This window comes from Thalia democratica, chromosome 3, assembly GCF_965202585.1.
Source record: "Thalia democratica chromosome 3, ktThaDemo2.hap1.1, whole genome shotgun sequence".
Lineage (NCBI taxonomy): Eukaryota > Metazoa > Chordata > Thaliacea > Salpida > Salpidae > Thalia > Thalia democratica.
In genome coordinates, this window is record NC_139167.1 from 99,823,351 (window position 1) to 99,849,516 (window position 26,166).

Genomic DNA, 26,166 nt, shown 5'->3' on the forward strand with positions numbered 1-26,166 from the left:
TAAAAACATATAACGTATCTGAAAAAATAAAATATAAAGTTTAGTCAAAAGTAGCATTCAGCACAGAGAATTAAAAATAAAATAAAATATTTTTAGTAGTTCACTATTTGCAATCTATAAAAATTAAAAGTTTGAAAGTAACATATAAACTTTAATACTTATAACAATAAATATTTATCAAAAACACAAAACAAAATAATATTAATCTCAGCTAAAAAATATATTAGGATGAAACAATGTTTCAAATATACGTTAGTTCTAAAGACTTAAAGTTATAAAGCTAATATTTTAGTTAAAACTGCAATAATATTTGTAAACATAATAACTTTTTCCTCATAATATATTTTCTTTTTAAAGTAACAAACACATATATAATATATAATTACATTTTTTCATATAGTTTAAACTTTTAGCTTAGTCATATAATAAACTTCAAACCTCTTGATGTACACTCTTGGGTAATTGAAATATCTTGTGTTGGTCTGCTGTTTTTTAACTTGAGCTTTTCAACCTCAGACAAAGCATTTATATCAAGGCGTTTAAGCTGATCCACAGTCCATTCACTATAATTTGTAGTTTGCATGTTGTTATTTTTAAAAATAACCTAAAAAATTAGTTATGCTTGTGCTAAACTATTTGTGAAAATTTTCACACGGTACTGATATTTCAAAGCTATTTTTTTTTCAATGTGAAAAGTATCTTGTAATATATAAGCAACGCTTTAATACAATTTCTTATGCTAATTTTTGTTACAAAAATATGATAGACCCCCTATGTCCTTTATATTAAACAACTTTTTCATTTAAATTAGAAAGATGAAACTTGTTAGTTTTAATACAGGTTGATATAAGTTTAACTATGAGAACTGTCTTTTGTTGTGGAAGTAAGTTTATCTAAAAACTTTAATATATTTGCCTAAAAAATCAAATTGGAGATAAACAATTAGTTTGTCTTTTGTTAAGTTAGTTTGTACTTCCCTCTCTTTATAAAATTTTAGTGCTTACCAACTTTAATTAACTATATGTCAAAATTCAATTCAAAGAGCAATTCTAAACAATTTATATTTTACTTAAAAGTCTACTGTATTAACTTAGTTTATTAATGCTTTAATATAAACTTAAATTTCATGTCAAACCCTATAGAAATCATGGAGTGGTATCAGAGTTCTTTAAAAAATGTTTTTGTTATTTTGATCAAAATCAAATAAATGCTTACAACAAAACTAGGGCAACAACAGGTTCTTTATGTAAGGAATTTGATAGAAAAAAAAACTATTTCACTATATCTTACCTTTTGCTTTATTTTCAGCAATTGTTAACAAAGTTTTTTAGCAAAATAATTAAGATTTTTTTAAATTTTTTAAGAATAGAGTTTTTAATTTTTGAGTATGTTTTAGATTAAAATATTTTTTTTTAATATCTTTCATTATAATCTTGTTCTAAATATTTTCACATCAAGTTGAGAAAACTTTAGGTTGTAGATCTCAATTTGAAAATTTTTATTTTTTACACAAATTTCATTATCAATATAAGGCATTTAAAACTTGCATGTAACTTGTTAGCTACATTTTGATTATTTCAATACTAAAAATTATCAAAAAACAAAGTTAGTTATATTTAAAAGAAATTTATTATTTTATGTAAATAAGATAGGTAGTCTTTGTTTTCTTTTGCTTTAAGGTAACCAGGAATAAAAAATTATGATATATAAAAAAATATTAATGACCATTTTTAAAAGAATTATCAATAAAACACACACGAATTTATTGAGTTTTGAATTTTTTTAATAATATCCTTTAAAAACTTGTTAGAACTTTTGGCTTAAATAGTTTTTTTTTTTGTATATGTGTTGACCACTGGGTTTTGATGTTGCAACTTTCACCTCAAAAACTAAAATTTACTTTCACTGTATTCAAGTTGTTTACATTTAGTAGTTTTTTCAATGTATAATGTTCAAAAACTAATTAACAGTATATTCATATTCACTATATTCTTTATATTCAGTTTAATTCACATAGCGCTGCATTGAATGCAGCTCTAAAAATAAGCTTTTCAACAAGTTTTTGTATAGGATATTTGATATATGTTTAAAATGCAGCACACACAGTTTTAGCTTGCAGCGCCAACCATTTAACGAATTTTTGAAAATTGAATGAAAAATTTTAAAAACTAACAAATTTATCGTTCAGTTCAATGAAAAAAAGCAGGGAAACTGAAATAAAGGAAAATTCTTTGTTTTCTTTTTTTTTTGAATAGGTGGGACTGCAGCTCCAGTGTGCCACCGCACGCGACGCCCCTGGTTTCAATTAAAAAAAAATAACAAAAATTATAGATCTTTTATCTAAGTAGCTTAATTTGTTTTACAGTTATCTAAATAAAACAGTAGCTTAGTTTAATATAACGATTTAAAAGTTAGTTTTATAAATGAACCTTGTAGTTGTTATTGATTTATCATACGCAAGTATTCAGAATGTGGGTTTTGCATAACGTTTTATTTTCATGGCTTAAAACAGCTTTAAATGAAGATGACTTTTGGGCTAGTGATTTGTTAAAATTAAACACGTTAATTATTACATTATAAAATGTTATTTTAGCCCTTATCAAAGTTTTTTTTTTCTATCATTACGTCACAAGAGAGTTGTAGTGCACTGTGAAATAAAAAACGCTTACACAGACGTTTTTACGAGAAATATTTAAAATGTTTAGTTTATATTATGTGAGTATAATGTACAAATTTGGTACTTTAAACAGAATAATTTAGCTCATTTGTATTTGTTAGTTAACGTTTAGTAGATATTTTTTTCTTCTTTAAAAATTTACATAAAAACTAAAATATTCAAAGTATTAAAAGATGAAATCAGACTAATTTTTATTATTAAACATTATAATATGTTGAAGGCTAAGTTTTTCTAATCAATAAAATAGTTGAAAATTAAATTTTAATTAAAATCTGAAAAAAGTTTTAACTAAACTTTAAATATGACTATTTTGATATATTGAATATAATTTATTATATATTTTCAAACTAAAGAGATGACAACTAAATAAAAAGTTTTGATTTTTAGATAGTTGTAAAGATACTAATGAAGGATATTTTTTTTTTAAATTATAAAATTACATGTGTTTAAAATGTGTTTAAAAATGGTTTATGTTAGTAATTAAACAAGTAGTTAATATAATGATAAAAGAAAGTATGTAGTATTTTTTACCGTTTTCTAATCTAAATTGCTAAAGTCTTTAACTTTTTAAACTAAAAAATTTTTTTTGATCTATACTTCTTTATAGCATAACATAATTATAGGTTTAATTTTAATGAAAATATGACAAATATTAAAGTATATTATTACAATTATAGACTAGTCTAGATTATTTAAAATTAAAATTTATATGTGCTAAAATACTCTTCAAATATTTAATATCTTGTTATGACCTTTAGTTAACTATATAAAAGTATTAGTAAACCATTTTCATAAACAAGGTAGAAATTATAAACAACTAAATAATGAATTATAAATTAAAAATAACTATTTTTTATATTTTGTGAAATTGTTTAATTTAGTTTTTTTCAATATATCATGTACTAAGTGTATGTGTAATCTTTATGTAATCTAGTATAAAACTTTTATCAAAGTTTAAAAAAAAATTAATACAACTACAAAAATGACTTTTAAGATTCAATTATATTGTTAGATTTACGCATTTCCTTTAATTGCCAAGGTGTTGACGAAACGACTGATAAATATTTTCTTCGTGATTATAAACGCAGTTTAACGTAACAAAGCGTAAGTATCGATTTTTTTTACAGCTAAATAGTGTTTACTCGAATTGCGTTCATTCATTATAAGTTTACATGATAAGAGCTAATAAGTAGTGATCTTTTCATAAGAACCATGACTAATCTTACTATGTGTACAAAAGCAAAGTATTTTATTTAAACGATTTTATTATTTAAGAGCGAACTCAAGTTGTTAGACTTGTATTTCAAAACTATACTTACCAGTATAGGTGCTAACATTTAAATAACCTACTATGACTAATTTGATTGAATGTTTGTCTGTTTATGGGTTGGCAAATCTTTATAGTCGGTAATTGTTTATAGAAAAAATTTTCAAGACGTTGTATAAAAAATTCATTGCGGGTATTAACTGTTAAAAACACGGTAGAGTTCAGTATTAACATACTTCAGTAAAAAAAAATTATAATAAACTAGGCAATACTTCAGTATTAGCAATAATTAAACGAAGAAGCTTTTCGTTTGTTTCTGGCAATATGTTTAATAATTGGAAAAAGATTAATTTTTTACCTGACTTATTTATCTTAAAATTTAGCTTTAGTAGGCTGTTCAAAAAATATTGTACTTCGTAGCACCAGAGAGTACAGAATATAAAAAAAAACTACAGTTAAATGTGTATTGAAGAACAAAAAAAATTCGCTTTCTTACGTCACAATAGAATTTATATTTGTAAAAATGACACTTTAGCTGCTTAAATGATAAAATTAAAATTAACTGTTCAAAATATAGTTTTAATTGTTTGCTAACAAAAAAGAGTTATCTTTCCTATTAACAACCCAGTTGAAGTGTGTTGATTCGTTGACACACAGAAACATATGTTGGTAGAATAAAGGAAGATTACTGTATAATTTGATTTTATTTAAAATTAAAATTATAAATTTTTCAACTATATTACTCTAAACTTAATAAGATATTTTCCTCGTCATTCGTTATCTTGAAATTTTTAAAACTTTCGTTAATTTTTGAAATAAATTACTCTTAGAACGCACAGTATTTTTATTTGAAAAGCATTTAAAAAAAAAACTTATTTTGAACTAAGATCAGTTATACAATATGTAATAAATATTTTTTTATAATGTAGCAACTTAAAAAATATTTTGTATACATTTAAATTGTTTATATTCTTTTATAAAATGTTAATTAAAACTTCTATTATACTTACACCTCTAGGTCGAAATAATATTCTTATATAACATAGTTTCTATAAATTATTTTATGAAAGTTTTCATAAGTTTATTGACACTGAATGAAATTCCTTTTTTACCAAATAAACGTCTAAGTCGGTTTATAGAAGTCTATTTTTATAGGTTTATTTTGTTAGTTATTGTACTTTATGATAAGTTATATACTTTTATATATCCAAATATACTCAGTTTAAATTGTTGATAGTTTGGCTTATTCCTTATAAATAGTTTGGATAATTACTGATTTTGATTTTATTGACTGAAAAATATTCTGTATCATTCATTCCATTAGAAAGAACATGTTTTATTAACATTTTTAAACATTTATATAATTCTAATGCGAACTGTTTGTTTGCTTTGTAACGGATAAAGTCAAAACTGTATAAGGAGCAATATACTTTTCCATCATTATTTTTATTCAGTAAAAGATCTAAGTATACATAATAAGTGTAAAGTATAAACTTTGTACAAAGAAAAAAAATTAGAACAACAAGCTGAAGTTTTTATTTAATTTTTTATACCGTTATATGATCAAAATAGAAGTTTTTTATACAATAAGCCTGATTAAAAAGAGTATTTGAATTATCTAACTTATCATAAAATAAGGTGCTGTAAACTGTTTAAATAGTTTACTACCGTAAGCTTTGAGTAAAACTCAATAAAAATTTTAATTTCTTTAGTATTTTATCTAAAGAAACAAGTGAATAAACATTAAATAAATTAAGTTATCAAAATTAAACATAACGCATTCTTGAAAACATCTAGATAATACAAATTAAAACCATTTAAGATATACAGAAAAATAAAGAGCTTACACTTTTAAATACATAACTAAAATACTTGTATTTTTTATTATAAAATTTGTTAAATATATCAAACTTCTGATACCAATAAAGTACTGATACTTTTTTAAGTCATGATAACTTTCAAATTGCTTAGTTTTAAAATTGGAATTAGGAAATACTTTTAGTAGCTAAAACGCAATAAAATCAAGTCTATAACAACAATACCTATCTAATTTTACTGTAGTTACTGAATTGTTTATTTGGAAAAACTAGTTTTGTTTTTATTTCGCCACAAAAATTTTGTACACGAAATATTAAAACTGGTTTAAAATAAATAAAGAGCTATTTTTTACTTAAAAAAACTCCTAAGGTATATATTTTATTTAAAAAGTAATGTAATTAACTAATTATGCTCCTTTTGAAATTTAAGTTTTTTTAATAAAAAATTGATAAGCTGAATAAGTCTTAAAAAACTATAATAATAACTTTTTTAAGTATAAAAATACATTTACTCCTATTGTTTCAAAGTAATGTATCGAGTGTAATAATTATTAAAAAATTTTAAAAATACTAATATTCATAACGAATTTCATTATTAAAAATACATAAGTGCAATTTATCGCTTTTATTTTCTAATTTTAATTTTTGATGATTTATAATTTAGTTTGAATGCCTATAATCTACCTTTTTTAATAGATATTTGAACAGTTTCGTAATGGAACAACTTTTTTTAACAACTTAGTTCTACTTAAACATCTAATAACAATCTCTATCATCATAAAAATAAAATGAACTTTACTTATAAATTAAACAAGACATATTTCTAGCATATTTTAAAATAAATTTTTAGCTACGTCTTCTTTAAGTTCTTAGTAAATAACTTAGCTACGTCAAAATAGGTATAATTTAGTTGTTAAACGAAAATTTAAGTTTTTACTAGAAATTTTAAATATTTTTTCCGACAAAAATATGAAGTTATTTTAAATCGGAAAATATTATAAAACTGAGTGCAGCCCAACAAAACAGAAAAAATATTTTACGTATATTAAAATATTTTTGTTTAGCATAAGCTATTTAAGCTTATAAAAAATATTTGATTCACCGTGACTTGAAACCAGACAATTATTATGTGCCTTTCTTCTTCGATTTAGATCGTATAAGTGCGGGATTAAAAATACGTTTTAACTATTACGTCACAACAGTCTTGTGATGTCAGGCATACATCATATTGTATCTTAGCGTATATCTGAACTTGTTTTCTTCTTAACATCATAGAAATAGTTTGGAAGACTTTTTTCGGTCAAGTAGTTACTAAACGTTTTACATTTATTTAAACTTAATGAAAGTTATAACATTTATAAAGCTAAATAATAAAACTTTTGATAGAAATAAAAACTAAGCATGATTTTGAATTTATTTAAACAATGGTTTATAAAACAAAACGTTTATTAATATCTTAATACTTAACAAAAGTTTAACATTAGCTCATTAATGTTTTTTGTACAACAATCAGCACCAAATATTTTAAAAAAAGTTAAGATACAAAGGTTAGCATTTTATAACTTTTTATCAACAAAATACCAACATTTTTTTAAATTGTAAAATAATGTTTGAGATCCTTATAAATAATTTTTTTTTATTGATAATCAATATCTTTTGATTTTAAACGTTAAGTTTTGCATGCAATCGTTACATATAAAAATTATTTTTAGTGTTTAAGCTAAAACAAAATTTTAACTTATAATAAAACAGCTTGAAGTTATAATATTGTTTTAATGTTTTTAAAGTGAGTTTAACAAAAGATACAGCTTTAAGTTTAAATATATATTCTTTTTCAGTTGAATAACAAATGAGGAGATATAAAATACTTCACTAAATAAATAAATAAATTTTTTCATATTTAGTTTTATACAATACTTTAAGTTATCAATTAGTTATACACTAAATTGCATGCAAGTTTAGAATTTAAACGATTCTAATAATCTTAATATAATTTTTTATGTTATTAGAAGATAAAATATAGAATTAACTTATTATGAATTTATATTAAGCTACTAAAATATGCTTTAATCAAACTAAGCCTCAGTTTTTCACGAAATGAAACTCTGTATAAAAAACAAATTTGCATTTTATTGATTATCTGTAACAATTATCAGCTGAACTACCGAGTAACATCATTATATGTTATTATTAAATAAGCTGCAAAATACTATATAATAAATAACATAAAAACCAATTCAGAATAACAAATATTTGGTAGCACACCGTGATATAAAATCAGTTTTCGAGATAATTTTAACTTAATCAAATATTCATGAAAATTTTGAATCACTTTTAAATTATTACGTCACTGTGACCAACACGTGCTATCTATTACTCATAGCTAAAACACTCAATTAAACTTTATAACCAAACTGTGACAAGTAAAACAAATATCTTAGGTCTATGACGTATTTTAAAAGTAAAAAGAAAAAAAATAGTTACATGTTTTATTTATCAATATAACACTTTCTTTTTATGGTTGTGAAAATATGCATCTTATTTCTGAAATTTTCAAATAAGCACTTGTTCTTACTTTTTTTTTTGTATGTATTAGTTTTATGTAAAGGGTCAGAAAAACTATTTCAGTCTAAGAAGTTTATTCTAAAAATGATTCTTTTTCGGAAATTCTAACCTGTTTATTATAAAGTTTAATAGTATTATTCATAAAATTTTAATAACTAACTAGATTTTTAGTATTTAAGTCCAAACAGATAGTGTTTTAAAGTTATAAAATTTAGGGCCGTATATATATACTACAATAGGTTTTCATGATAATGAAAACTTCAATTTTACTTCAACATAAATTTAGTTTTTAAACTTTAGAATATTTAAATATATAAATTAGAATAAAATTTAGAATAAATAAATAAATAAAAATAATCTACAATATAATGAAACATATATTAAATGATTTCAATAACTAATTATACTGTTAAGCACTCTAACTTTTAAATAAATTTATGCATAAACAAACATTTCATACATAATATTACCATTAAATAGTTAATTTATCCTTTTATTTTATCATTTATATAATTTAAACTAAACGCGTGTTGTAAAATAACTTAATAAATATCTTATCTTAAGTTCGTAAACTACTAAAAAGTAAATAAATTTTGCAAACAAAATAACTATCTAAGTACTCTTTTTTCAGTTGTAAAAACTTTCTTTAAAACAAACTCCTATAATGTTTTGATTAACATAGCAATAAATATTTCAAGCCGAAAATCGTTTGATACTTTAAAATTTAAATAAATTGTTTACAATACTATTTCAAAATAAAAGTTAATGTGAATATAATTTTATAATGTGATGAATTTTTAAGTTTATAAAAGTTTTCAATAAAAAAAAGGGTATACTACTTTAAGATATAGCTTAACTTTTGAGTATTTTTCTATTGCAGTTTAAATAGTTTATGTACTTTTTTGTTAAATATGTATTTGAAACAAGTGACTTCAATAATTTAGGTAGGAAATTAAAGAAATGAAACTAAATGTTTCTTATAAAACATTTACGACTTGATTTTTTTTGCTTTAATTTTTAATGTTTTAATAGTTTTTCGTTTTAAGTATTGTTAAAATTAGACAGAATTAAAACATGAAGTTAATAAAAATTAGTAGCATAAAATCATTGTGTTCTCTAAATTAGTTAAAATGTTAATAATAAAACGATAAATATGCATCAATTTAACTAGCATATAATATATATTAAATATTTAGACAACATTTAATTTTTTGGATTACAATAAAATAATAACTTTTTTAAAATAGTTCCTTACTAAAAACCTTTAAAGGTTTAAAATAATAAGAAAAAACATTTAAAAGCAACAAAATGTATAATCTTAAGACTAAAATGTATGCAGTATTCAACAGAAAACGAACGTTTTCGCATTATTACGTCACAACATTCATTACAGGCGCAATTGAAAAACTGTTTAAAAGTTAATACATAACACAAATTTTTATAAGCACTAATTACTCAAACTATATAAGAAAAACTAGAAGTACTTTGTATCTTGTAAGTGGTTCTAATTTTATAAACTAATATTATAAATTACATCTAAATTTCATTTGTTTATAAAATAAGTGTTTAAGTCAAAAAATATTTTTTTCAGATTAGTTTTATATTTTGAATTTTTAAACCTTATTTTAAAGTATTTATAAAGTATATCTTTTTAATAATTAACACCTTTAAGATTATTAGAATAACCGAGTTACAAACTTTTTTTTATTAAAACTTGTATTCTACTCAATTTATGAACATAAAAGTCAGACTTAAATTTTTTTCCGAATGTTAAATACTGTAAGAAAAGAATAGAAGCTAAAGTATGGGTTTATATTTGTCTATTATCCATGTTTTACCATACTAAAGTTCTGGTCAAAAGTGCTTGACAAATTAAATTAGAGCTAAATATTTATCTAATTATATAAAAACAATAAGCTGTTTCGTACATGAAATATAAAACTTAATGTACTCTACTTTAGCTTCTATTCCTTTTTTCCAATAATATTCCTTCTTTCTACAGAGATTTGTTAAAGTGTGTTAAACCGTTAACACACAGACATATATGTTAGTGTAATAAAGCAAAATACTGTTTATCTTAACATTAATAACTTTAAGGTATGTATATACAACTTAAATAAATTTTTCTTATAGAATTCTACAAGTTAAACTTAATTAAAAATATAGCACTGCAAATAATTATTGTATATATAGCTTTTTAATACTCAAAATAGTAAAACTATTCACTGCGACATCAACGATTATTATCGATTTTAGTTGTTAAAGCACATGTTAGACAAGATTTAAATGTTACGTCATACAAGTGATTACGAAATAAACATATTGCATTTTAAGAGTATGATAACATCAGAAATAGTCTTTTTCACTTTATTCTTTACAAAAAGTTTTAATAACTACTTGTTTAATATGACTATTTATTTTTATGATTTTAATAAAAATATTGTCTTTATATCTTTCCAGTATCTGAAGTATGCATTAATAAGTATAAAATTTCAGTTTAAGTAATTAAAAGCTAGATCTTATTTTAAAACTTATATTTTAAGTCTTACGTTTTTACGTGAATGAAAAAAAAAGGAGAACAACAAAATACCTATGAAATATTTAATCATTTGTAAAAGTGCTTTTCATACATGTTTAAAAAACCACAGAAATGTTCTGAATGTTTTTCTGATTCAACAATCGAAATATTGTTGGTCGGGTTTTTGTAAAGTTTCAAATTCTCTGCAGAAATTTTAGTGTATTTGCTGTCAGCAAAGCATCGGAAAATATTTTAAAAGCCTAAACCGGCTGAATTTAATTAAGTATTTTATATAATTTCTGTAAATACAGTTTCTTAACAATTTTATTTCAAAAAATTTTTTGAGCTATGATGGTTTTGTATGCCTTTTAATTAGATACTTAAAGAAGTAAAATAATTAAATTAATAAAATAATTAAATAAAGTTTTAATCCCATATTCAAATTAATTAGTTGTTTACTTTATTTATATGATATATAAGAGTAACTATGACTTATTTTTAGAATACATCGATATAACAGTCACCGTTTAAAAGTGTTACTGTTTAGAAGTTCACAAAACTTACTTTACTGAAAAGTTATTTTATATCTCAGTAGATTGAGTTAATTTGGATATAATCCTATAAATATTTAATTGAAATTAAATTTACTGTCAAAAAGAGTTTTGTGCAAGCAGTTTAAAGATATGTTAAACATCAACTATTTAAGACTTCTTACATAAAGTAAAAACTGTTAAAAGCAAATTATTGCTACATACTTTGTAATTTAGTGCATTTAATAACTTTAACCTAGTTTACAATTTATTGTCTAAAAACTAAAAAACTGCACGATATGTCAGTTTGTTCTTCGAAGAAAACTTACGGTAATTTAAAGTAAAAAAAAATAACTACTAATTTATAAGTAAAACTATTTAACTTTTCTTTATAACTTGAACTAAAGTAAACATCCCCAAATTGCTTTTATGGCGTAACAAAGAGAAAAGAATGCGTTTTATAACTTTATGCACGATTTAATCAATCAATTTTTATTTTAATAATTCTGATGATATGTCGAACAAATTTAAGCCGTTAATTTTTGTAAGCCTTTAAAGGCTAAAATCTGGTTAGTTACAAAATTTATATAACAGTAATTTTGAGTATAATCTATTAGATGTATAGAAAAAATTTTGTATTGCTCAAAAGGTTTTAAGGTATGTATTTTTTTATAGCTGTAATTGGTTTTAGTATTTTAAAACCATAACTTATAATTTTTACAAATTTAATAAACTATACTAAATGACACTTTGTTATTAGGTTGTTTAAAAAGTTTTTATAAATTAAGTATATATCGAAGTAATACATATTTGAATAACAAATAATACAGTATTCGTTATTCTATTATCTATTTTCGATAATTTCTTGTATATTGGTAATAACAAAAATAAAATTTTTCATCACATTTAGTAAAAGCTTACTTTTATTTCACACTAAACTAGTCATTGTTATACTATAATTTGATCTTTCTTATAAATAATTAAACTAAAACACAAAAATTAATTAATTTGTAAAACGGTCGATCATTTTGATTAATATAGAACAATACACTTACATCACAAGTAAAATACTATCTAGCAAACTTTGCACAATTTACTTATATCATATTGCTACTTGTTATAAAAAAGAACATACTGTATTTCCTTTAAAGTTTTTTATTTTTCAAGAGTTTTCTTAAGCAAACATTTGCATTAGCCTACGTAGGAGGATGCATTAATTGCCGTATTTAATCTTAAATCATGCTTTAGTTCAATTTCAGAATCCTTTGCTAAATATTTCATCATATCAAATATTATATTAGTAAGATAAAATAACTTAATAAAAACAAAAGGGATTAAAGCAGTGTATATGTATTTTATAGAATTTTTATTAGATATTTTTAAAGTAGTTTGGTTGAATTGATATTTATCCAAAACCTTTAGATACTTATCTTTGGTAACTAATATAAAATAATTTGTTTATATCTTTTACAGTTGGAAGGATTGAAAAAAAATTAACTTAAAACGTGTGAAGTACTTATTACAAATAACATATAGGTTTGGTCATTTTATGACTTTAAGTTAGTCACAACTTCAAACCATTTTCTTTTAATTTAAATAGTTGTTTTTTTTTTTGTAATTACGTTTTAAAGTTATTTTATCTAAACTACTATAACGTATTTTATTTTGAGCAACAGTTTAGTAGATGTTATTTAAATCGTTTCAAACGAGAAATTTTTTAAAAACTGTTTGAAATATAGAATTGTAAACAAACCAACAATGACTTGCATTTAGATACTGTAATGAAGTAACTATTTTAGTTCTTTATTTTAATTTTAAACAAAATTATTAGTTTTTTGGTCGCAACTACACTTATGATTTATGAGGTCAAACAATACTTTTTGCTTTATTTTCAAAATGGCTTAATATTTCTAATGCTGCTTGAAATATATTGTTTAGTAAGTTACAGCCTATACAATATAAAAAAAAAGTAAATTAGGCGAATTGAGTATTTTTTGCTAAATTATAAAACATTGCAGTAATGCTTTACTTTACAGATTTTCAATTAACATTCATTAAATTTTATTTTAAAATGTAAAAATATAGTTTTTGTTTTTACTGATATTAAAAGTTCTACTAAAATTTTAGTTTTAAATTTAAAATACTTTTAATATTTTTAAAAACAAAACGTTAACAATGCAATTGATTTAACGATGTTTTAGATTATTAGGCTTTTTTAAGAAAACTTTAAGTAACTTATTTATTTTTTAATTTATTTATTTATCTTTATGTAAAACTTTTATTAAATTTACTAAACTAAGAAAACAAATACACTAAATATGTAAAAGTTTAAACCAGGGTTTCCCAAAGTGGGCGATATCGCCCCCCTGGGGGCGATTTTAGTATTTCGGGGGGCGATAATTAGTAAGGGGGCGAAAGGGTGGGCGATAACTAGTAAGGGGGCGAAAAGGGGGCGATTTTAAAATTTTGGGTTGTAATAAAATTTTTACTTTTTATTTTGCTATTTTACTAATTTTAGCTTGCTATTAAATATTTGACCCTGTGGTAAAACCTAAACAAAAAAGTTTATTGTGTTTATGTAAAATATAGAGAAAAAAATCAAGTACTTATGACTCATACTTTTAAGTTAATTAAATATTTTCAATTATATATTTTCTTATTTAACACTTACATAGATCATAGACGATCGGAATTCTTTTCACTATTTTTTAACCTTACATATATGTTATTTAGGATCATAAATGGTTTGTAAAAATCTATGTTTTCTATATTAACTATCACCTCATGAGGATTCCAATTGTTTTTTGAAAAGTCATTAAGTTAGACTAAGAAATAAAACTATACAGGGTTGCCAATTTACCTAGAAAAACCTGGTGACAATTTAGGCAAACATTTTTTTTAATCTAGAATTTTTAACAATTTCACCATATTAAGTAGTAAAATTTCGGTTTAACACAAAAAAGCTATCATATAGATAAAAATATGGATCCCTTCGTGGCAGATCTTTTTGAAGTAAACGACTCACAGGAAACCTTCTCCAACTTACAAACTGACCTTGAACTTAAAGTAATTTTTTCCAAAAAACGAAATGAAAGCTTTTGAACTCAACAAAAACTAACGCAAAAGTATCCAATCATTTGAGAGGAATTTAGATTGTTGTGTGTAGTTTTTTATTCTAGCTATGTTGTTGAGAAAGCTTTCAGTTTATTTATCAACATATTGAGCAAAATATCTAATCTAGATATTTGTAAAGGAGGTGACTTGAGGCTTTATTTGACTGATTTAGAATCAGATTAGAAAAACTTGCAAGAATTCATGAACCTCATCCTTCGCATTATATTTGAATTCAGTAGCAAACATTATTTTATGAAAGTTTTTTTATTTATTTGATCTTTTAAAATACTTCTTGTTTAAACTGGTTTGTATTGTATTTAAGTAGTCTTTTTATATTAAAAAATCTTTTAAGTTATTTATTCTATAGCAGGTTTGCATAATGCCTAATAAATATAAATTACGGTAGACTTCCTCTTAAGTTCGCACTTTTTACCCAAAAAAAGTGCAAACTTATACTTTCTTAAACTTAACTTAAATAAAGTCTATTACTAACTAAGTATTAATAAAACGAAAAATACACAATACTTAATAGCTTATATAGATCTTTTTTTTATGACTGTTTGTTTTATGTTTTAGTTGATTTCATGTTTATTCATAACGTTATTGCATATAACATATTTGAATTTATCATTTTGTAAAAAAAAATGGTAATAATTTTTGAGTTTAAACTTTTTTATTTTGTTCAAAGTGCGAATTGAAGTCTACTGTATTTATAAAATGTTTTTTGTTTTAAATATGTTAATATCTTTGTTTTGACCTGGTTAATTTTGTAGTTTATATTTGTCGATTTACATTACACTAAAAGTTTTTATAGCATAGTGGTTAAAGTATTTGTTTGAAAGAAATTTATTTGACATATTTTTGTTATTACTTGTTTAATCTGTATAAATAAAAAAGCCTTGATAACTATTAAAGTTTTTATTTCAAAAATTATTTTCGGTTTTAAAAGAGTACAGATTTGATGTCTCTATTTGAAATGCTTCAATTTTTTCATTTAAAAGATTATAAAACTCAAACTTATTTTCTAACTTAAATTATTACTGTTGGAAAATCTATATATTAAATAATTTTAAACTATTAATACAACTGTTTTTTGTTTTATCTTATTTTTTAATATATTAGCAATTAGAATATGTTGTTTATTTTAATAGTTGAACACTAGCTTTTAGTTTTTCACTATTTTTTTCTAGTAAATTATTATAGGCTAATAACTAGAGAAAAAATAAAGTTAAACAGTATTAAATAAGCAATAAAAAAGACTGCTACAGTTACAAAAGAAAGTTTTAACACAATTAAAAGATTATTTTAATCGATTACTTTCTGTTCACAGAATTAATTGTAAAACATTTGATTTTTTTTTAAACTTAAACGAAGAAAAAAAAATGTTAAAATTAAGGTTTAGTTTCCTAAAAGTTATTTTAAGTCAAAAACTATTTAATGGTATTCTTTTACAAAACATATAGTTTAAAAAGTTTAGAATAAAATTTTTAATTTTACAACTAACTTGCTTAAAATATATCTCAGCATCGAAATTAATAATTTTACTGCATTAACAGAAAATATTGATAAACCCACTTTTCATGTGAGATAATCAACCAGTTGGTCAAACTTCCTAAAACTGGATCAGCAATAATGTTTTAATATCTATTTAATTATGTTTAAAAAAAATCTGTTCATTCTTTTATAGTTTTTTAATCTCTGGTATTTAATTTTAGAATATGCCTATTTATATAATATTTTAAGTATTTTGTGCGGCTTAAATAAGTTACTTAGTATTCACTTTAAATGTCCGAAATTCTTTAAATGAGAGATAGTTATAATGTCAGGTTTCAGTTAAGATTTCACATTGGTAACTTACGGTCCAGATTCAATCAAATTTCGACCCGCCAAGTAACTTGAAACTACTTGTGCAAAATAAACAAAATTTAGTTTTTTGATGTTTATGATTTTGAAATACACTTTCAATTTGGTTTTTAGTTACTTTAGTATTTCCTAGATCACAATAATAGTTAATCATTTTATTACAATTATGCTCGAGTCTTTTAGTTTTCTACATGTTATTTTTGTAAATTATGCAGCCCGCAATTACATTTTTTAAACGAGTTGAAACAAGAAATGATTTTTTAGTAAATATGAATCGCTGACTACAAAAGTTGTCCACCACTACCCTAAAAGTTTCATTAGTTTCAAAACAATTCATTTTTAAACAGGATTGATTACTGATTACACAAGGCTTTTTAATATTTATGTATTTTTTTACACTTCACTGGGCTTAAGAAAACAACAGTAACTTATTTTCTCAAGCCCTGTAAACTATTTTGAACACAGCCAAAAAGTGCGTGTATAAGAAATACCAGACTAAATTACATTTCGAACACAATTTTTTGGCTCAAAAGTTTGTACTTAAGAGAAAAACTACTTTTTAAAATTGTGGGGGGCGATTATTTTTCAAATTTCTGAAAAGGGGGCGATTTAGTAAATGAGTTTGGGAAACCCTGGTTTAAACCCAGGTTAAACTAAAAACACTAGGCTTTTATCACAAATCAAAAATAAATATAAATGTTTGTACAAACCCACTAACGTTTGATCGTTATAGTGAGTTAACAATGAGCTTCATAAATGTACTGGACATATACTAACCATAATTCTGTGCGAGAATAATTTATTTACAAAGTTTAATTTTATTTTTTGTGATTTTGTTTTGTTTTAAGATTTAAGCAATAAACCATCCATGATATGATATAATTTCATTAAAATGTTTATATGAAATATGGACAACAATTATTAAATGTTTATTGCCTATTGTTTTGTTAAGTAACTTAATATATATAAAAACAAAAACTATCGTGATATTAAATAACTTATATAGTTGTTTTGTAAACAATTTTTAGTTTATTTCAACTTTTGTAACAAAAAATAAACGATGAAATAAAACTTTTTAAAGTATAAATATTAGCAGGTTTGAGGGTTACTTAATTTTTTATTTAGTATATAAGTATATATATATATATATATATATAGAAATTTTTAAATATTTTTTAAACATACTTATGCATATTAACATTCAAATTAATGTTCAATAACTTTGTTTTGTACATTTGTTTAAGTATAAACTTTGAAGAAGTAAAATTTTGAGCAACAAAATGTATATGTGACGTAAAAGAATCTTTTATATAATGTATATTATATTGATAACTTAAATTAATAAAGGTATTTCCTAAGTAATTGTTGTTATCAATTTAAGAAATATTTTTAGGTTATTAGAGTCATTATTATATTTATAAAATTCACTTAAGGTTGTTCCAATTATACAATTTAGTTTAGTGTTGTTGTTTTAATTAAAAATTTTTTAAATAAACTTTTATAACTGTTTTTTATCAATTAAGAAAGTTACATTGAATTTAATTTAATTCCGTTGTTTTTCAAAATTTTCATTCAGTGTAAAATTTTAACCAAAGTTGAAGTAACATAGAAACTCTTTAAAAAACCATACTTAACAACATCAATTCAAATTTAAAAATTTAAAAGTTTTTTTTTCAGTTATTAATATTTTAAATGCGCAAAATTAAAAAACTTTCTATAAATTATTTCTCAAACAAACTTTCTAAATTTAAAACTTTTAGAAGACGGCAATTATTTTGTTGAAAATTGCTTACATTTGAGCTTTATACTGACATAACAGTGAGTTTTTATCTATTTTATTGAAATTTCACGCTTTAATTTCAAATAAAGCACAATTACTAAGGTGAACTATTTTTAATTTCTTACAGGTTCTAGATAGTTTTAGGTTTGGTAACTCCAAACTTCGTAAACGAAAAAGTTGAGTATGATTTTTCTATACTTTATTTTTATACTAAATGTTTTTTATGATATTTTTATTTAACTTGATTTTTTATTGTCGTTTTACGTCGTAATAATTTGTTATTGAAATGAAAATAAACATTGTATTCTAAGAGTTTTTATTTTTTTTACTTGTTCATTAACAACAAATTATTAATAACTTCTACATATTATTTTAAAAGTCTTGATGTAAACAGTTACATAAAAAATTGTTTATAGTTTATCTCAGTTGTCTGAAGCTAAAGTTTATCGCTAAAGTAAAAAAAAATGAATAAAAGTACAATTTGATTTTTCTACTAAGGTAAAATATATGTTATATAGTTATGTAGGCAAATTATGAACATTTATTTTTATTTTAAAGGTATTCAAGTGCATATATTCATTTTGTAATTTTCATTAAACATTGCTCTTGTATGAATATTTTAAGTTTTTTTTAACTAGCTCAACTTATCTTACTTTAATTTAATGTAAAACAACTATTTTTTTTAGTAAAATTTTATATTAACAGTCTTATCAAAAATACTTTCAAAACAGTTATTAAGGTCATTTTTTATTAAGCACTACTATTAGTTATACTTATTTTAAAAATATATAATTTTGACATATTTAGTTAGCATTAATGAATAAAATGACTTCAAAATAAAACATTACATTTCAAAATAAAAAAAAAAACGAGGTAAACTAAATAAATGTATCTTTTCTAGTTTTATAAATAACAACAAACATAAAATTGTACCAAAACTGAAGTTTTATAGATCAATTTATTCTAAGCTTAAGTGATTTTGTTTTATTCTGTTATATATATTATTTACTTTGGTTTCTGTTATTTTCATTTATTTCTTTACATGTTCTACTTTTTACAAAACTAAAAATATTGAAGCTAAATATAAACTGGCTTTTTTTTTTTGAAGCTAAGTAGTTAGATTAAAAAAAAAGTAAAGAAAGTTAAAAAACACCACTTCTAAAACACTTGTCATATAATGAAAAACAACTCCATGTATAACATTAATTTTATGCTAATAACAAAAAAGTTAGTATTTATCATAAAAAGAAATTTGCTTCCATTATACTGCAAAACAATTTAAAATAGATATTTATAGAAAGATTTAAATCAACAACAAAAATGGTTTAAGTAACTGTAATTTATAAAATAATAAATTCTAATTAAAGTAGCTAAATGCGCTTTTGTGTATTTAAAATAATACATTTAATGTTGAACGATAAAAAAATTTTGAAAAGCTTGGTTAAATTACCTGGTTTACAAAGAAACGTTTTTTTTTTATTGAGTCGTTCACTAGATGCTTTTAAACTTTCTTACGAGCTAAGAAATATTTTTTATAATATAAGCATTTAATTTTTAAAAAATTAAACAATCAATAAAACGAAACAAAAGAGATAAAACTTTAAAAACAGTTAACTAACTTATATGTTTATATATTTTTTTTTCGAAATTAACTCAAATTCTTGTTTAATAAAATAAAAATAAAAACACAGTTTATGCTTTTTAAAACTTTAGAAAAAAAAACTTTTACTTAAGCTACAAAACGAGATTAAAAGTTCTATAAGCAAATAATAAAATACTTAAAAGACAAAATAAAACTTCTGTAAAGAAGCTGAAATTGTGAAAAGCTGGCAAAATACTACTAAGTAATTTAAAACATATAAGCTTAAGTAGCCTGCAAATAAAATTTATGGGGAAGAATTCACAAAATTCGTCTTTTGCTAGAAATCTTGTTTTAATATATAGCAATATCTTCTCTTATCACCATGTGATCAACGTTTGTTACGTCACAACTAATTTCTTGCGCACAAAAAGCTTTTAAGACTAAGCGATGTAAAAAAAAACAAATTAAGTAAAATGGACTTCAGTATTTGTTTATCGTTTGAATGACATCTTTATAAAATATTTTTTTTTATTAAATGAAACCTGTGAAAGACGTAAGTTTGTATTTAAAAAAATAAAGCTGTTGTTTAAACATTATGTCGTAAATTATTATTTTTTTACTTTGAGCTACAATTTTTTGCCAAGCTCAATTAAAAAACTATCAAAAGAATGTTAAAAAGAAAATAATGCTTTCAACATTTTAAAATGCTCTATGTAATATATATAAATTAATAACGTTAGCTAGACTATTTTTGTCAGTTTACATACTTTACTATCTCATAAAACTCTTCAAATAATATTTTCGATATGCTAATCTCATAAATGTATTTAAAATTATTGTAATAAATTTAAAAGTTTACTTTTGAATTAAAAAATATTTACAGATACTGATTTTAATCGTTTAAACAAGTTATTAAAAGTATACTTAAAAAGCATTCTATTTATCGTTAATATTCTATACGACATGAACAATTTAAAAAATAAGTGAGGTGAAAACGGATTAGATAATAATTTCTACTTGAATATAAATAAGTTGATACAAACAAGTTTTAAATAAACGTTATTCTGCTGCTTAAAGATGACGTCGTTAGTTATTCAAAAAAAATTACAATAGCTAAAAAAAAACTAACTAGGATCGATAAATATTTGTAAAAGTTTATATGCTAACTGAAAAACCCTCAATAGCCTTCTTTAAATGTTTTGAAGTATGTTAAAGAATTATCTATTAAATTGACCAACGTTTAAAGTTAATAGCAATAAAAAGATTGAACTTAAAATAAATATTAGAATTGTATTCTTCAACAAGTTTTTAATTTTTTTAATAACATTTTTACGTATTATAAAATACTTAAAGGAATTTAACTAATATAAAATTAAGTTCAGTTAGATAAATGTAGATCATGGAGTTAAGCGTATAGTATATTTAAATTTCCAGGAAGTATACTTGAATGACTCGAAATGGTCTGCTTAAAACTAAAACTCCCTTTACATAAACTATAAACAAAAAACAGTGACTAGTTCTACAATTTTCGAATAAATTTTATTTTGAATCTGGTCTTATTAAATTTTACATAGATTAAACTCAGACTAAATTGACAAAAAACTATAAATTACTTGACTAAATAAAATTTATTTCGTCTTAAATTTCAAAACAAGTAGTTGATAACTTATCGAAAACAAATTTTAATAAAGATATATGAAATTTAAATACTATCTTAGATAGAAAATTAACGTCAATTATTAACAAATTAACAATATAAAATTAATAACTAATATTAATTTTATTTTATTAAATTTTTTTATTAAATTTCTTACAAAATAAATTTTGCTTTTAGACTAAGGTATACAAAATTAACTATACATAATGGAAGCCATACCTTCAACTTTAAAATTTTTTAAATAATTTATATTAAATAAAAGAATATACAAAAAGCAACTATGGTTATTTAACAAATAAAGTTTATAAATTAACTTAAACTGGGTGAAAATTACTTACACATAAATTAAACAGGAAAGTTTTACAACAAAAAAAGTTTCGATATAATCTGTATACTATTCAATATAGCATTTTATACAAGACAAGCTATTCAGGTTTTTTATAATACTGCTTTTCATTTTAATCCATTTGTTTTTTCGAACTTTAAAAACAAGCAAAGTTGCCTTTTCCGGATTTGAACTAATTACAAAAATAAGGCTACCTTTACATATAGCTTGGTATTTAGATGTCCAAGAAGAATTAATTTTGGGTAACTTAGTTTCTGTTAAAGTAAATGTTCTGGAAAAACTGTCAAATACTTCACAGCTTGTAGTACATGCTCCACCAATAACAAACAGCTTGTTACCCATGCTAACTGAAGCATGATCAAGTCTTCTTTCAATCATATCAGGTAAGTTAGTCCATTTGTTTTCATAATGATCATATGCTTCTATGGAATTAAAATCATAACCTCCAGTAACAACAACTTTGCCTTCAAAAATTGTACAAGCTGTATAATATCTTCTTTCTTTCATATCAGATAATTGACTGTACTTGTTGATTTCACAATTGTAAATAAAAAACGAACGATCATATGTTATTACATAAATGTTTTGCTTAAAAGTGCAAATAGTAAAGTTTTTGTATTTTATATCTGACTGCGGTTTACATGACCAAGTTTTAGTTCTGTTACAAAACTTTCTAACACATCTATCGAACTCACCATTTTTCGAATATCCACCAAATACAAACAAGTCTGAATTAACAACTGCTGTTCCATATTCACCAAGCTCCTTTGGCATTGAAGTAAATTTTTCACACTTTAGTTCAGGACCATCTAATTTGTAAACACTATTAGAAACTTTTTTGTTTTTATTCTTTCCTCCATAAACTAAAATACTGAAATCATCTTGGTTGCAATATCTATTTTCATACAAAAATTTTGGTGGAAAATCTAGACTTTCTTGTGCTGTTACAATAGATTTCGAACTTGACATTAGCGAATCCATCTAGCATTAAGTTTAAGCTTTAAGAATAAACACAGCAATTGTTTAAAAATAGACTTATTTATTTCATAAATTATAAATATAAAATACTATTTTTATTACTAAAACAACATTAAATTGTAGCAGACACTATATTTTAAATATTTTTAAAATAAACAGCACTTTTTAAATTTTAAATTTCCTATACTGTATATATTTCTTTGATTTTAGAATAAAAACGACACAGAAATTATTGATCTAAAGACTTGATTTTTAGAGAACCTTTTGCTTATCAATTCGTACACTTCTTATACTACAAAACAAAAATTTATATTGAAATATCATTTACAACTTATTCAACTACAAAATAGTGTTTTGTGTCTAAAAATCAACTCATTTATTTTAAACTAAAAGTGAATGTTATAAACCTTATAATTTCAAAAATGTAATTTAACGTCTACGCTTAAAATGCTTATAAAGGTAAAACTAAAAACTTATATAAATTAAATTTTACAACAACAAAATTCAAATTATGGAATTTTCAAATAGAGTACTATGTATAAACAACAAATGTATATTTTCAGACAGCATGCTACAACTTTAAAGATTAGGTTGTTGTAGTTTCTAGTAATTTCAAGCTGTAAGTTTTAGAAAAAACAGCTTGTTACAACTATTTACAACTATTTACAACCAGTTCAACTAAAAAACGTATTTTGAAAACAGAAAAAAGTTAAAAAAATTAATAATGTCTACAAGTTCTTTAGATTTTATTTTAAAATTCTATATAAAAAAAACGATTACTTAAAACAACTTAAATGGATTTAGAATAAAGTTGCACCGTAGAAAGAAAATATAGTGCGTTTAACATTTAAAACTTAAATTGAAATAATTTAAGTCTAAAATTAAGATATAGGCTTTTGCACATTATCTTTATATTAAATTCCTAATAGTAATTTCTTTTCACTTATATTTCAGTAGTTATCAGCTAACTTGTCATCAAACCATTAGAAAAATTTCAATATGGCCTTTTACATGGCTAAAAAGTTTACAGAAGTTCCATTCACAACCATTAAAATTTTGTTTACTTTATAAAAAACATAATAAAAATAACAAGTTGCTTTGAAAATGTCAACAAAGTTTTTAAAATAGTTCTAAAAGTATTTTAAATTTACAAAAAAACTAGCATATTTTAAAGTTAATAAGACTAAAACAAGATATTTACTTTCATTCACAAAGTCGTCTAGGGGTTTTAAAAAATTAGTAACCGGCGGAATCCAGATCAGTATCCATTAATATAGCAAAGTATTTGTTAACATTCCTTAAAAAAAACTATTATACTTAAACCTTATAAAAAAAGTTTATACTTAAGGCTGTCGTTTGTTTATCAAAGTATATACGAATAAAATGATAAAACGAAGTATATAACTGTTTTTTCTACTTTATTGAGTATTTAAATTATAATCTTGGTATAATTTTAGCAATTAAAATTTATGTTTATTGTGTACTGTAACAAGCTAAAGGAGTAATTTAAATTAACTGTTTTGCAGTTTAAAACTTGTTTTAATCTAGCTTTTAAGTATGTTTTTATACTGAAAATATTTAAACTTTAAATTAAATATAATTGACTTAAAGTTATTTTGAAGTTAAAATGTTTTTTTTTTAACTAAGCAAAGCTAAATTGCTACGTTAATTTCTTCATTTAAACTTAGAAAAGTAAATGTTACAGTGCAGTAAAGGTTTATTTAAAATTTTTATCACATATTAGTTATGCATGTTGTAAAAATTGCTACTTTACTAAAGCATTATTGTAAAATGTTGAGAAAACATCTAAATATAAAATGAATAAAACTTTAAAATGCCAAAATAAATAGATTATTTATCACAAAAGAGATGAAGAAAATGTTAAATTTTGTCCAGTAAACAACTAGTTTTTATTAATTACTTCTGTTCCCACTTTTAAATATGAAAAAAGAATTTAATTGTTTTCTGTCTTTTCCTCAAAAAGTAGATTATCGTGCAAAATATTTAAATACTTGAGCAAAATGTTTTTTTTAATAATCAAAATTCTCAAAATATCCACGTAACAAGCAGGTTTTGTATACTAACTTTTTGTAATGGACATAATTAAAAATCAAATTTTACAAATAAATAAAAATTTACTATTTTAACTTTTTAAAGCTTACAAAATAATTGAATGTAAATAGTACAACAATATTAATACTCTAATGTAATTTACAGTTATAATTGAGGAAATACATAAATAAGCACACGTTTTATTTTAACAATTTTTATTTTAATAAATATTGAACAAAAGTTTAATTAAATTGTTTATTTTTACTAGAATAAAAATAATTACTTTAAATAAAACTAAAATATCAAAAAAACATAACTCGGATACTTCACTAGTCTTTTTTTAGTAATTTTTTTATTTTATGGTTTTTACCAATAAAATGTGTTCTAATTAAATATTTTAGTTTTTAATATATCATTTAAGAATCTGTTCAAGTTTCATTTACCTTAGTAAGACCTGTTTTAAAATTAGTGATTTAGATAGTATTATGACTGTACATAATTGTTTTTACAATTTATGTAAGAGTTCTATACACATAATTTAGAATTATAACTCTAAACAAATTTTTGCTGCTAGTTTACCATATTTCGTAAGCAAGGTTGATTACCTTCGCTCCTCGACCAAAATTCGACCTTCAAATAGTTTGTTTAATTAGAAAAATACTAAATATCATTATATTTATTATCCTTGACTTTAAACAGTTATACTAATTTTCAAACTATTTTTGAACATAGATACAAATTTAAAGTTTATTAACTTATTTTTTTTATTATATTTGTCACTTATATTCACTCAGTTGTAAAACTAAAGTTTATCATTAATTTATCTAAATAATAAAAGATAAGCTTTGGTGTAGAATTAAAATGATGTCAAAATAAAGTACATAAATTTTTTGTCTATTAAATATAATTTCCAAGCATTTTAAAAATGTCATCATGCGTGTAAGTTATTTTTTAATTCAAATTTAACTTATCAAAATAAGCAATTGTTGTTAGTTTTACACCTAAAAAGTATCAAAAACTGAGTAAAAGTTTAATTTAGCTATCAACTCGAGAATTACCAACAGATGCTTATCATACACTAAACAAACTATATTATGATAATTATAACATTTGAAACAAAATTTATACTGTATATAAAAAAAAATTGTCAAAAGATATCATTTTAAGATGTTTTTAGTAGTAGTCTACTGACTTTCAGTGGTGCAGTTATTCATAAAATGTAGTAAAAGTTTAAACATTTAAAAACTTTATAACTATTTTTAAATAAACCAGATCTACAAATATTTTTTTTATAATTTTTGCATATAAACTCTCTTGAATAGCTTATTATTTTGTAAAATTTACGAGTTGCTAATACTGTATGCAGATACTTTTCTTAAACAGTTTAAAATTTCTATTGAAACATTAATGGTAAAATTTT

The 26,166-nt window shown here is 22.4% G+C and overlaps 1 protein-coding gene across 1 annotated transcript in view; it reads right to left on the reverse strand.

Moving 5' to 3' along the window:
* Positions 1-418: 418 nt before the first annotated feature.
* The window catches only part of LOC145832679 (kelch-like protein 23), a 37,055-nt gene continuing 11,307 nt past the window's right edge, over positions 419-26,166 (reverse strand). Inside the window, exons 4-6 of the mRNA XM_082939981.1 lie at positions 22,412-22,525; positions 22,008-22,180; positions 419-604 (exon numbers count right to left, since the gene is read on the reverse strand). Coding sequence (XP_082796107.1) covers positions 419-604; positions 22,008-22,180; positions 22,412-22,525 — 473 coding nt within the window. The remainder of the gene's footprint in view (positions 605-22,007; positions 22,181-22,411; positions 22,526-26,166) is intronic.